We start from the raw sequence: 14,406 nt of genomic DNA, 5'->3' as shown, positions 1-14,406 counted from the left end.
GTGGTGGTGCACCATCTTGCTGGAAAAACTCAGGGAACGTGCCAGCTTCAGTGCATAAAGAGGGAAACACATCATCATGTAGCAATTTCAAATATCCAGTGGCCTTGAAGTTTCCATTGATGAAGAATGGACCCACTATCGTTGTACCCCATATACCACACCAAACCATCACTTTTGTTGTTCCAACAGTCTTGGAGGGATCCATCCAATGTGGGTTAGTGTCAGACCAATAGCAGTGGTTTTGTTTGTTAACTTCACCATTCACATAAAAGTTTGCCTCATCACTGAACAAAATCTTCTGCGTGAACTGAGGGTCCTGTTCCAATTTTTGTTTTGCCCATTCTGCAAATTCTGTGCGCCGATCTGGGTCATCCTCGTTGAGATGCTGCAGTAGCTGGAGTTTGTAAGGCTGCCATTTGTGAGTAGCTAATATCCGCCGAAGGGATGTTCGACTAATGCCACTCTCCAGTGACATGTGGGGAGTGCTACGCTGTGGGCTCTTGCTGACTGAAGCTAGGACAGCCACTGATGTTTCTTCATTAGATGCCATGCATCGCAAAGACCAAAGTTGCTCATATACTGTTTGATCATATTTGTGGAACTGGCCATTCACGCTGAAGTCCGTTCCTTTTAATTCCCTGCCGCGGCTTTTCACCTGTTCCTTTTGTTTGAAGTGGCCAAATTTGGCTACAATAGGACATGGTCTCCCGGCCGGCGACCTCACGGCCCCCAAGCGATGCACTTTATCGAAGGCGATGTTCTTTACGGTGTCCTCCGGCAGCTTCAGGTGGATTTTAATGAAGCTTTTCACCGTTGCCTCCGCATCCTCTCCGGCAGATTCTGGAATACCAGAAAACACAAGGTTGTCTCGCATGCTACGGGCTTGTAAATCGATAACGGACTCTTTTATTTTTTTATTTTCTATGTTTAGCTGGGTCACGTTATCGGTGAGAGATTTGACCGACTCCCGTAGCGTGGTATTTTCAGCGGCAAGCGTTTCCACCTGCTGCTGGCTGAACTCCAGGGTTTCTCTCAGAGATTTAAATTCCCGGTGTAAAATCTCCACCAGGGACAGCCTCGCATCGAAACTGGACAATCGCTTGTCGATGTCTGCAATGTCTTTGCCGGCAGGCGATGTTGTGCTGGGGGAGTCTGCCGGGCGACATCTCTTCGATGACGGTGTCTCAATTTTGGCCGGGGAAGATGCACTCTGAGCCTTCTTCATGACTAAATCTTGGAAACAGCGGTCAATGTAATCTTGGAGAGCGTCTAAACCAGGGGTGCCCAATCCCGGTCCTCGAGAGCTACCGTCCTGCAGCTTTTAGATGCATCCTTGTTCCCACACACCCGAATCAAATGAATGGCTTGTTATCAGGCCTTTGCCAAACATGATGGCATGCTGAAGAGGTAATCAAACCATTTGATTCAGCTGTGTTGGAGTAGGGATGCATCTAAAAGCTGCAGGATAGTAGCTCTCGAGGACTGGGATTGGGCAGCCCTGGTCTAAACTCTCCCCGTTGTCCTCCAGGGTGTTAGAGATGATAGGACAGATGTTGTTAGTTATATGACAATTGATTAGTATATTTGGTAATACTGAGGCTTAAAGAAACTTTGTTCAATTCTAAATTACCATTCGCTTTAATTTTTCGCCAAAATCTCCGGCATCTGACGTCAGTGACAACATGAGTCACTTCCGTCACTTACCTGTCTGAGGAACTGAGGCTGTGTCCCAGATGCAAGTAAAACACAGTAGAAAATAAATAAAATCAAAGACTCAGCTGCCCTGTTGCTCTACTTTCACCTGTGTAGCAGGAGTGGGGCAGGCGGAGGTTTGCCCTGGTGCAGGTGTGCCACAGCGGTCATGACAGTGGAAGGATCCGGCAGTTTCTCTGTGAATTTCACATTACCGTGGCAGCGTACTCTGTGCTTGCTCGGAAGTTAAGTTTTTTTTCGCTGTAAAAAGAAGTTTTCTTCCGCTAATGTTTTTGTCACTTTTTACAGAATCAAACTCAAAGTAAGGTCAGTACTTCCACGCTTTAAACACTGCACGCTCATACTATCTCTCGCACTTGTTATACCAGGGGTCGGCAACCTTTCTGATGACGAGTGCCATTTAAAATTTCCTCAGAAGTCAGTGTGCCATATGATTGCATTAGCAATAAATTTAATAACACTCTATATTAACAGTTACACACTATATAGAACCACTTTATAGAATTATATTTGTTTGCAGATGTTGGCAGCTATCAGTGAATAGTTATCAGCTATTCTGAAAAAAAAAAAGACACTTTTTATCCATAACAGCAAATGAGCTGTACAACAAAAATGCAAATGCTATTTATGGTCTCCTCACAACAATGATAAGAAAAATAAACTGGGCCAGAGACACAGGTCTCCAAGTGTCCAGCATTCAGACGGCTACCCGAGGACACTCGTGAGAGAAAATCTGCTCACACAGAGCCAAATACTGTCAACAAGGCCTCTGCAATGTTCTGAAGACAGCTAAACTCGTCAGGTAGTGATGTCCAGCATGTGAAAAGGCAGGCTCCATGAACACGAACATCTATGGATTCCAGCTGCTTCAACTGCATTAACTGGCATCAACTCCACCAGTTAATGCAAGACAAATCCAGCTGCTCATTAAAGCTTTCTGGTTTGATCAGAAAAGAAAACATTGGTCCATACACCTGAAAGTCCCAAAAATGCATTGTGAATTCTGTCTCGAGTCTACGGGTGTATCCATGTATTTCTGTGGTGCTGATGCTGCACTGAGTGGACAGCTCCTGAAGCTTTTGAAGTGTCAGAATGTGGAAAGCTAACAACATCCCTCTCATCAGTAGGCGAAGTTATTTTTAGCCAATTACAAGTTGAATCTGGTAGTTGGGGTTGTTAGCTAAGATACCATCATTAAGAAGCGGCACAACTAATGTGTCTATGCGAGCTGATTTGTGATGTGCGGCGCTGGCGTGAACATTTATTTTTTGATGCACCTGCTCAGATTAATTCACTGCGTGTCGTGCCCAGGGCTGGACTGGGACAAAAAATTGGCCCAGGCATTTTGACTAGAGACCGGCCCACCAGGTATTAAAGCCATAAAGCCTTTGAATGAAAACAAACGCTGTGGTGACAGTGATGTACAGTCTTTTTGGTATATGTATGATTTCTATACATTTTACATCAGATAAAAACTTTATGTAAGCTTCAGATAATTATTTAATAACAGCCAGACATTTTAAATGAGAATAAGAAAGTATTTCGTGTGCCCCCCTCTCCCTGTTAATGCCCTACCTGGCCCCCCTGGCAAAACTTTGCTAGACCCGCCCCTGCACAGCTACCAGCTGTCAGCTACATAAAAAAAGGATCCTGGTGTTATTTGTCTCTCAGTAACAGTTCAACTCATTCATGTCAGCTAAAAGGTAAACCTGTTTCTCCATCACCTGTTCAGCTCTGATGATTCAGTAAGGACATCTCCTGGTTTCATCTTCATGTTTCCCTCTCACCACATAACCAAACCGATGTCATGACCAGCAGCTTTACAGCTGTGGCTCCAGCAAACATCAGCTGATAAAGCTTAAACGTGCTGCTGTTGTTTAACGCTACATCCGGCAGTTTCCTCTTTCTGGCGCAAAGTGGGCGATAAACAAACAAGAAAGAAAAGCCGATCAGCTGATCATTGATCAGTTTCATGATTGAAGAAGAAACAGGCGAGAGAGGGGGGAGAATGAGAGAAGAAGAGGCAGCTGTGCAGCGTAACGACAGAATAACTCCAGCTTTGTGTTTTTCCATTCTAGCTGAAGTACGGGGCAAACTGTGTTCCTGTTCAGCTCAATACGAAACGCGTAATATTTTCTCTGAATGCGGGACGATTCCGTTTATACGGGACGGTTGGCAACTCTAATAATTAACCTTATGAACAAAATAAAGTTCAACATCAGTAACATCATAGCACCCACCCAGCTGTATAGAAACTCCGTCATGCTAGCTAGTACAAGTTATTGTAACTGACTGTAAAATGTCAGCACAATGAAAATAAACTCCACCTAAACTTGGTTCATATCTGACCCAGACAGACTGCAGGTCATAACTTCTTACCTGAAGTTCAGTTCACCTGACACTCGGACCGGCGGCCGCCTCGGGTATCTCCTCTTGCCTCCCCTTTCTCTCATCCACCTGCTGGCCTCCACCACTTGCTAATGTTACTGAATCTGTGGAAGCTACGCCATAGCCACCACTGATTTATTTTTACACACCAGCCAGCATCTGGCCAATCCACCACCTTTCATTGTTTATACCGTCACAAAAAAAAATTAAAAATCATCGGGCCACTGAGCAAATTCCCGGTATGCCCGATGGCCAGTCCAGCTATGGTCGTGCCATCAGTTAACCCTTCGCGTGCCAACTGTGGCATGCGTGCCCATGGTTGCCGACCCCTGCGTTATACTATCCATTTTTGCGTTATACTATCCACGTTCCTTGTAACGCGTTACTGCCCATCTCTGTTCACAACAGCCAACTAAGTGAACAAGACTTTCCAGGAGGTAGACGTATTGATGCCCAAGTCTGCATGAGGTGCAAGCCACTCATAAGCCTCAAGAATTAAAGGCTAGATTGGATCTAAAAAAGCCAGCAGAGTTCTGGAGAAACATTCTTTGGACAGATGTAACCAAGATCAACCTCTACCAGAATGATGGAAAGAAAAAAGTATGGAGAAGGTGTGGAACAGCTCATGATCTGAAGCATAACGCATCATCTGTATAACGAGGCAGTGTGATGCTTGGATGTGCATGGCTGCTGCCAGTGGCACTAGGACACAGTAGTGTTTATTGATGATGTGACACAGGACTGAAGCAGCCAAATGAAATCTGAGGTGTTCAGAGACATACTGTCTGCTCAAATCCAACTAAATACAGTCAAACTGATTGGGCAGTGTTTCATAATACAGATGGGCAATGACCCAAAAAACACAGCCAAAGCAACCCAGGAGTTTATTAAAGCAAAGAAGTCGAATATTCATGAATGGCTAAGTCATCCACCTGGTCTTGAATGTATTGAGCTTGCATTTCACTGGTTGAGCACTAAACTTTGGACAGAAAGGCCCGCAAACAAACAGCAACCGAAAGCTGCTGCAGTAAAAGCCTGGCAGAGCATTACAAAGAAGGACACGCAGCATCTGGTGATGTCCATGAGTTCAAGACTTCAGGCTGCCATCGCCAACAAAGGGTTTTCAATCGAATATCAAAAATTAACATTTTATTTTTAGTCATATAATTTGTCCAATTACCTCTGAGCACCTGAAATTAATTCTGTTAAAAATACTTTGGTTACATTTTTATGCAATATTTTTTTTTCTCTTCCGGATATATCACCCAGTGCACTCAGGTGTATCTTTGTATGTTTGTGCCTGTAAGGACTCTGAAGAGCCCATTTGACTTGACTGTGTATTTGTATGTGTGCATGTGAGCACATGTTCACATGTACGTGCACATCTGTGTGAATAACAAAGAAACCTGAACAAAACACTGCATAATCTGCTTACAGAGGACAGGATTATTCATCCAGAGGGTAGCAGGGATTTCTTTAACACAACCTTTCCTACATGGATGAGCCCTAACTACTGCATACACCGAGTTCAAAGACTTGAGTTTTCCTGATGTTTTTAGATTATTAAACAAGGCATTTTTAATTCATGTCCATGTTTAGAAAGTTATGATTTTGCGAGTTTAATGGTCAAAATGGTCCACATATTAGAGTACTGGAGGGGTAGCGGAGGTGGACAGCATATATGCTGCTCTGACTGTGACGAAAACAATGAAACAGCTCATGCACATCAAAGTACTTGGCCAGTTGTCAGCCATTTCTGCTGTACTTTTGCATATACAATATGTGTACTATATGGGGAAATGCATATATTGTTTTTTGAAGTTCTGAAAAGGCTATACTGTGAGTTCACAGCACAAAGTCATCTTGGCAACTTGACAAGCCTGAATATGACACCTACTGGGCTGTTAATGAAACCAAATAACTCCTAATGTAAAAGCAGAATACTAAATCTTTCATTTTCTTCTTGCAGAAATTTCTACAAATCTTACCAACCCTGTTCCACGGGCCTGGACATGACAACTCAGTGGCTGAAGCTTCATTAACAAATCCCCACTGTTCACTCATGTACTTCACTTGGACCTTACAGCCTAACCTACAGCCATGGAACTGACTGGACTTTAAATTACATTTGTTTTTGGAACTTCCTAATGAATGGATGAACATATTGCGCTATAGCGGCGTGTCTCTTTTTCAGTTTAGTGACTTTCTAAAGCCTCTGTTCCTATTCTGTGACTCAATATCTCTGCCGGTACGTGGACTCTAACATCAAAATGATGCAGCAAATGATTTTCTTTGAAAACAGATATCATCTCATGACAAATGGATGAGCAAGTGAGCGAGTTTAATGATGGCCAGACTGTGATGGCTAGTAGACAGGGTCAGAGGATTTCTCAAACTGCTGCACTTGTGGAGCGTTGCTGGTTTGCAGTGGTCAGTATCTATCAAAGGTGGAACAGGGGGGAACCATTGGGAGCAAAGCCTGTATGCTCTGATCCAACAGACGAGCTACTGTAGACAGTCTGTTAAGTTTTTTTGTTTGGGGCTGAATATTCACAGACCTGTCAGGGTGCCCGTGCTGACCCCTGTCCACTGCCAAAAGCACCAACAATGGGCACATGAGCATCATAACTGGACCACAGGGGGAGATCAATCGTGTGTGTGTGTGTGTGTGTGTGTGTGTGTGTGTGTGTGTGTGTGTGTGTGTGTGTGTGCGCATGCACCACTCACCTGGGGAACACCTGGTACCAGGCTGCACTATGGGAAGTGCTTTGGGCAATGTTATGCTGGGAAACCTTGCTACTGGAACACTCTTAGGAACTCCTAAACACTCCCGTGGGTCATTTTGGGAACTGTAATGAACTGTAAAATGGAGAAGATGTTCAACTCTGCTGAAGTAGATGTTCTTTTGAAGTTGAGGAGCTTTATATTTTGCTTTTAGGTTTCAACTAATGATGAAAATTTGTGTGGTATAAAGACTGCAGAAAACAGACTAAACCAGTGGTGTCTCAGTGAGTGAGCGTGGGCTTATAATGAATTTCAAACACATCTAATCAATCTTCTGTGAAAATAAAAATCCTTTTAACTGTTCCAATCAAATCCTCGATGATCAAAAGAGGTGAGGAGACGCTTCAGTGAAATAAACATGGAATCCTGGAATGAATTACAGGACAATACCAGGATTAACAACAAGATCAAAGGCAGGTGCACTATTACACTACAAAGGCAGTGTGTCACCATATGACTGTCAGTGTGCATGGTGTGAACAGAGGAAGAGTGGGTCTGTGTGCGAGGCAGAGTGAATGACTGTAAAATCAAGAGGCAGTTACTTTGACAGACCTTTGTTTAAAAAAATATATCTGCATGTAGGTGATACCAAATATTAAATGTCAAAGAATTTTTTCCATGTTTGTTTGTTCTCAAACAATATCTGAGTCAACCAAAAAATGCAAAAATTACCTTAAAGACTGTGACGAGCATGCTAGAGCAACAGGTGGCAACATGTAGCACTGTAAAAAAGTATTTTCCCTTTCCTGATTTCTTAGTTTATTGCATATTTGTTGCACTTAAATGTTTCACTTCAAAATAAATGAAGTAACTAAAGTAAAAGCTAAAAGTTGTTTTTAAATGATAATTTCATCTATTAAGGGGGAAAAAGCTGGACCAGTGTGAAAAACGAATTGTCCCCTAAACCAAAAAGCCACCCTTGGCATCTGTTCAACACTGCTCTGTGGAAGAATTTAAGCCCACTTGTTTTTGTAGATTTGTTCTAATTTGGCTAGCCTTTTTGAGGTCATGCCAAAGCAGCTCACTCAGATTTGACTTTGTCTAAGCCACAACAAAACCTTCATTTTGTTGTTTTGAGAAATTCAGAGCTGGATTTCCTGATGTTTTCAATCATTGCCCTGCTACATAATCCAAGTGCATTTGCCTTTGTGTTTTGGGTCAGCAGTGGTCTTCTCCTTGGAACTTTCCCATGGATGCCATTTTTCTGCAGTCTCTTTCACACTGTTGAATCATGAACACCGACCTTATCTGAGAAAAGTGAGGCCTGCAGTTCTTTAGATCATTTCGAATTTAAACGATTTTTTGATTCAAAAAGTCTGTCAGTAATCAGACCCATGTGTGGCCAGTGAAATTCAGCTTAGCTTTCTAAAGCTAGGAAAGTTCACAATCTAACAAGTGGAGGCCAATTACTTTTTCACACCAGGTAGCTTTGAAAACCATTTTTCTCTTATTAAATAAAAAAATATTTAAAACTGCATTTTCTATTTACTTGGGTTACATTTCACTAATAATAAAAATTATTTAATGATCTCACACATGTAAGTGTGACAAATATGTAAAAAAACGAGAAATTAGGAAGGGGATAAATACTGGCCAATCAAGAGACTGGAATCAGTAAGAGGTCCCACAACCAAGAAGATAGGTGGACACCTCTGACATTGCAAGAGAAATTGTCTGTTTTCCATATCAACATTTAACTGCAGAAATTGAGTTTCTGAAAATCTTCACCAGGGAAGAGCTCAGTTTTCATTGTTAAGTAAAGGCCCTACAATAAGACAGAGAAAACCCAAAAAACCAAACAACCCCCTATGAGCAAGCACTTGGGGAAGTGGGAAGGTAAAACCTTTTTCAGAGGAAGGAATCTCCAACAGAACAAGAATTCACTGTCTTCCCACAGTCCACAGGCATGCCTGTTAGCTTAACTGGTGATTCTAAATTGGCCGTATGTAGGTGTGAATGTGAGTGTGAATAGCTCTCTCTCGTTCTGTCTCTCTCTGTGCTGACACTGTGAGGGACCGGTGGCCACTGTGCACCCCACCTATCACCAGAAAGCTGAATCAATGTGCTCTGCACCACCCAAAACCCTGAATTATATAATTGTTAAATAAACATATTAAACCTCCACTGCTCTATTTTGTGAACAGCTTGGACAACTTGATTTTGAAGCTTTTTGCTGATATGAGTGAAAAGTGAAAACAGTTTCTACATTCTACATTTTAAAAGAAGGATTAGATTTCAATCTCAGTCCTCTACATGTGACCCACTGATACATAATGTACTCTTTTCTCTTTTGTCATAGTAGGTCAGGTTACAGGGTACAATTTAGTGTCGTTTCAGAAATGTTTTTTCTCACATGCATTTTGTTACTTCAGTCCTCTGTTAAAACATTCCTCCTCTAGAGATGCCAAATGGGTACAAAGTCAATACAAGCGGTTGATGTAGACCTTCAGCCTAACCCAAAAGAGCTCACCTGGTGGATGGCATGAGGTTAAAGAAACCATGTGATAGGCAGTAAAATGACTATAAAGACATAAAAACAAAAACAACATGTAGCTCTGCAGATTTTACCCAAAGGCTGGAAGGTAGAAATGTCACTGCCTCCTAATCTAGCACACTCGATATGTCATTCTCATTGTCTCAACCCAAGGCTGTCAGACGCTATTGCTCCAGATAAGGATTATACCCAATTCATCATGAAGGAAGTGTGTGCGTATGTGTGTGTGTGTGTGTGTGTAAGCATGTACCAAGGGACTCTGGGTGTAATCTGGGAGCTCATTTGCTAATGCCACACTGCCGTCTATCTCTCACACGGCATTATGGGTCTCCAGTTTCCCTTCATGCTGCAGTGACATCATAGCACACCTCAGCGCAAGAGGGGGTGGTGTGTGCCGGGGGGTGGGGGGGCAAACCTAATATTTATGTTTGTTTACTATTAATAATAACACACAATGAATTCATATACTATCCATGATTCACCAATAGTCCTAATTATCATTTAAATATTGGAATGGGTTAGAGTATGCATGCAGTCTTTTTCCTTCAGCTATTTTAATTGTGTGTTGTTGTTTTTAAATTCTCATCTCGGGTTTATATAAGTTCTCTGCCCCCATTGTCTTTTCATATTCTTTGTCCCATGTTTCAAAACACAACATTTTCTTTTTAAAAAAAGAAAAAATATGATTGATTAGTCAGTATAACTCACAAAATCCACGTGAGAGCTGATTTTTCTGTACTTTTTGTTGTCACAGATGTTTTCAAACTCTGCAAAATTTCTGCTTTTTAACATGTAGCTCTGCATAAATGTTTGTAACTACTCTAATATTGCAGTGGACAGAGCTTTCAGCCAGATATACATTTGGCTTGTCCCCCCCAGTGTGATTTCCCCCACAGCAGCAGCAGTCACTCCACTTTCACTTCTCTTCTTTTCACCTAGTGGGAACTCTTATTATGTAATGCTCTTCTCTCTCCTCCTCCTCTTTCTCTCTTTCAGATGCACACATCGACACGCCCCTTCCTCACGTTTCTCCCTGCTAAGAACATCTTCTCTCCTGAGGCAGAGGCAACGCATCCACCAGCCGTGGAACACTAGCGCTTCTCCTCGACCTGCCACGCGGAACAGCCACCACTCCTATTCGTGGTCATTTCTGTCAGGAGGTCCGCTCTCTGACCCCAACCACAGTACGCAAGGAAGCGGTCATAGGAGCAGTTACGAGCAATCTCGTCCAAAATGATGAACTATAACAGAGTTACCCAAGTAACGGAAGTAACATTTTCAAAATAAGAGCAGACAATTTCTACATCTGACGTTACATCGGTACACTGTTTCGTATTTGGCAAAAATCGATTGTGAGAAATGACTACGTGATTTTTATTCTGTTCAGAAATTTCTTTACATTTATTTGTTTATTATTAATAAGATTCAACTTCAATGAAATTATTATCTAAAATAAATAGAATTAAATCACAGTGTTATACTAGTGTTAAACCTTTGAAAATTATTTCAAAGGTATCTTCACTACATGTTGTTTTTACAACAATAAATACTAATACCAACAACAACAGTAACAATAACAAATTTCAGTTTTTATTCAAATTTTTCAACAGCCTAGAAAGACATAGACATATTTTTGCTCCTGGTGTCCTCCGGTCTGTTGTAATCCTGTGAAACTGCAAAACTGAAAATATCCAACAAATATCAGTTTTGACGTCAAAAAAGGTAAATTAGTTTAAATAATGTTAAATCCTTGAAGCTCTCCATGGTTTGGCTCCAGGTTACATCTCAGATCTTCTTAGCCTGCACTTACCCACTCGAACTCTGCGCTTCAGATGCTTTTATTAGTTCCACGCTCCCAGTTCAAATTTGGAGGTGACAAGGCTTTCTCCATTGCTGCCCCAAGAACAGTCTTCCCCCTTTTATAAAATCCTCTTCATCCTTGGAACTCTTCAAATCGAATCTGAAGACCTACCTATTTTCCAGGGCTTTCACATCTCTCTGACACCTCTTTTATTCTGTTTTAGCTATTCTGGTCTTTTATCTCATTGGATGATGTTTGCATGTGTATACTTATACATGTGTGCTTGTGTGTGAATGTGTACATTTTTGTATTTGTATGTGCATATTTGCATGTACACATATTTTTATTTTACAAAAATATATGGATGTCTCACAATGTTTTCTATAATGTTTTCATATTATCTATTTTAATTCTTTTTATTATATTATCCCTCTGTTCAGCACTTTGGCCGACACTTGATGTCTTTTAAATGTGCTATATAAATAAAGATGACTTGACTTGATCCTATCTAGGGAAATATTTTGCTACCTAACTAAAATAGAACCATAAGTTTTATTTTGAAGCTTGAAACCGGATGTGTAATTCCTTCACAGTCTGGTGAACTTTACGAAGCCATCCAAAAGCCAGTCGTATCTCCTCCCGTCGAGTAACTTCAGTACCCGTACAGTAAGCTTGTGTGCCTCTGCCTCCTCGCCTCAGGTTCTCGTACCTCTGCACCACCACCGGGGGTACCGCCGGAACGCTCGTGAGAGAAGAGCGCCATGGCCCGTGTGGTGGTTGAAGCGATGCCGGAGACAGTCGGAGGAGGAGGAATGATGCTGAACCGGCGGAGGAGCAAAGCCAGGCGAAGAAAGCGAAAGGAGTTGTTCGTCGTCCAGATGTGCTTTGCGGGGGTACTTCTGGGGGTTGTCGTTGGGCTCAAGACTGTGGCACAGAAAGCAGGTGAGGGGCACTTTAAAGCTCTGTTTCCTTCTAGTTTGAGTGCTTGTTTTTTGAGAAAAGACAACGTTCATGCGGAGTTTTTCCACAAGCAGGAACAACAGGCTGCTCGGAGGAAGAGAAACATAGAAACAGAACATTGGTACGTATTGTTTCCTTAAATGTGACAATAACCTTTAAGGACGCTACAGTGAAGCCAGTTTTGGGAACATTTAGAGTAAAAAACCCGCAAACAGGACAGTTAGAGTATATTAACATGAGATCTAATATAGCAAAATATTAAATGTCAAATCTTAAAGTAAGCACTGTAAACGTTTAGGCTGATATAATGCCTCGCGTGTGTGCGCTCAACACCAAAAATACACCGCAGAAAGCGTGAGGATGTCTGCAGACAGATCAGGCTGGATTGGGGCACTGTATCAGCTCACATGTACAGTCACGTAAATAACGAAATAACAACAGCATGCCTTCATGTTCAGCATCTGTAACTAATAATGCCCTGGAAATGGAAGCTGTGACTGTGTTGCCTGAATTGCTTTACAGAAATCCACTTTCCTCCTCCTACAGCCCTGTGGCTGCAGCTGATAGGCCGAGGTGCTGATGTACCCGGCACTCTGAACTCTGATGATACTGATGAATGATCGTTGCTGACGAGCTTGAGGCTGACGTTCTCTAATATAAATTAAACGGTACACTTCACAAGCTTATGGCAGCTGAGTGGGATGCTCATTAGACCGGCCTCTGAGGGATCTGCTGTCATAATCAGTCCTACCTTTTGAAGAGTGTCTGTATTTAGTTCTGCGCTGCCCCAGTGTCTTTTTCCCATAAGGTCTTGTTTATGTCCATGTCACCTGCCTGGCAAGTGCTGGGAGTGAGGCAGACCGGTTGGTGACATCCTGAGGATTTAAACTTAACACATCGCTCCTTGTATCTTCTTGTATAGCTCTTCAAGCGCTCCAGACTTGTTGCTTTTTAATCTTACAATGCATTGCCTTTGAGCAAAGGCTTACCAGTGGTAATTTTTCAGTAAATTGGCAACTGAAAAGTCTGATCTTTTGTGTGTGTGTCTGTGTGTGTGTGTGAGCCGAAGCTTCTATGGGGAGAATGTGAAATCATTACAGAAGCATTAGCAAAATGCCAGATGTCCAAAGTATGTAATTATGGACCGCAAGAATTCATCATCAGTGGGGATATTTTTTAAGTTATAACATTTTTTTAGTCTTGATTGTCAGTCTTAAAGTCTTAATTGATGAAGGAGTGGCTGTGTTCTTAGGTATGGTTATTTTACATCCACTGCTGAAGCCACAGAACAGTAAGCATCAGCATAAACACATATCATGAAAGTAAGTAAAATGTTGTTCTGAAAGGATCAGTCGAGAAACTGAGGAGTTCATTCAAAAGCAGTCAGTAATATGGAATTTTTAAAAAATGGTTACTGATGCTTTTCACGGGCTGTGAACTTCAAAGAGAGCATTTTTCATACTCAGCTCGCTAATTGAATAAAAGAAATCAGCATGCAGTTTACTGATCGGTGACGTTGCGGGATTCTTTCTAGTGTGGGGCTATGGATGCAGTCGTCGGACATTTGGATCAGATGTAGATCTGCACAGTTAACATCGCACAGAGGAAAATGTTCAGCTTGGAGGCATTTCAAGCTCTACAGCAAGTTTATGTGACTTAAATGTGGTGAAAGGGAAAAAACACGTATGACACTTTGACCCTCATTAGGTCAGAGAGACGGTATCTACAATAGAAGGTAGGAGAACGGTTTGGTGTGACATGCTGAGAAGCTTCTGTCATACTCATGGTAACCTCAATTCTTTGAGCTCCACATATTACACTTGGGAAGGGAGAAACAAGCAAAAAGACTATGAATGATAGTAGTTTGCAGAATTTCCGTTGTATTTATTATGGGGCCACTGACATTTAATCTTTCACTCATAAATACCAACAGTTCTGGGCTTTTATATTCTTGGATTTACTTGTTTGTTTAATTTTGTTATACAAAGGTATAAAACCTGATGTTTCCTCACGTATGGAGAACAATTTACAGTCTCTTCCTTACAGTGACGATTGCAGCTTATTAATTTAACACCAGTATTGGATCAACACTCAAGAATGGCTATGAGAAGGAGCCAGAATATGTGGAGAATACCCAGTCGGGCTGCTCCAGCCCAAAGACATGCAGTTTGTGGCATTAGGTTAACTGGCGATTCTAAATTGGCTCTAGGCGTGCATGTGAGTGTGAATACAGGGTGGGCCATTTATATGGATACGCCAAATAAAA

At 41.8% G+C, this 14,406-nt stretch overlaps 1 protein-coding gene across 3 annotated transcripts in view; it reads left to right on the top strand.

The window, feature by feature from the left end:
* Window positions 1–11,766: 11,766 nt before the first annotated feature.
* The window catches only part of slc24a3 (solute carrier family 24 member 3), a 125,472-nt gene continuing 122,832 nt past the window's right edge, over window positions 11,767–14,406 (top strand). The window contains exons 1-2 of one of the 3 annotated variants that reach the window (XM_082558126.1): window positions 12,033–12,122; window positions 12,215–12,261. Coding sequence is in view for 1 of the 3 variants with exons in the window: in XM_082558125.1 (XP_082414251.1) it covers window positions 11,942–12,122 (181 nt within the window). In the remaining 2 variants the exon portion in view is untranslated. Of the gene's footprint in view, window positions 12,123–12,211; window positions 12,262–14,406 lie in introns of all 3 variants that reach the window. The other 2 variants (XM_082558127.1, XM_082558125.1) reach the window with 2 other exon arrangements.

The sequence above is a fragment of the Aulonocara stuartgranti genome (assembly GCF_965226115.1).
Source record: "Aulonocara stuartgranti genome assembly, chromosome: 13".
Taxonomy (NCBI): Eukaryota; Metazoa; Chordata; class Actinopteri; order Cichliformes; family Cichlidae; genus Aulonocara; species Aulonocara stuartgranti.
Note: the sequence above shows the minus strand (reverse complement) of the source record. Positions and strands in the feature narration are given on the sequence as shown.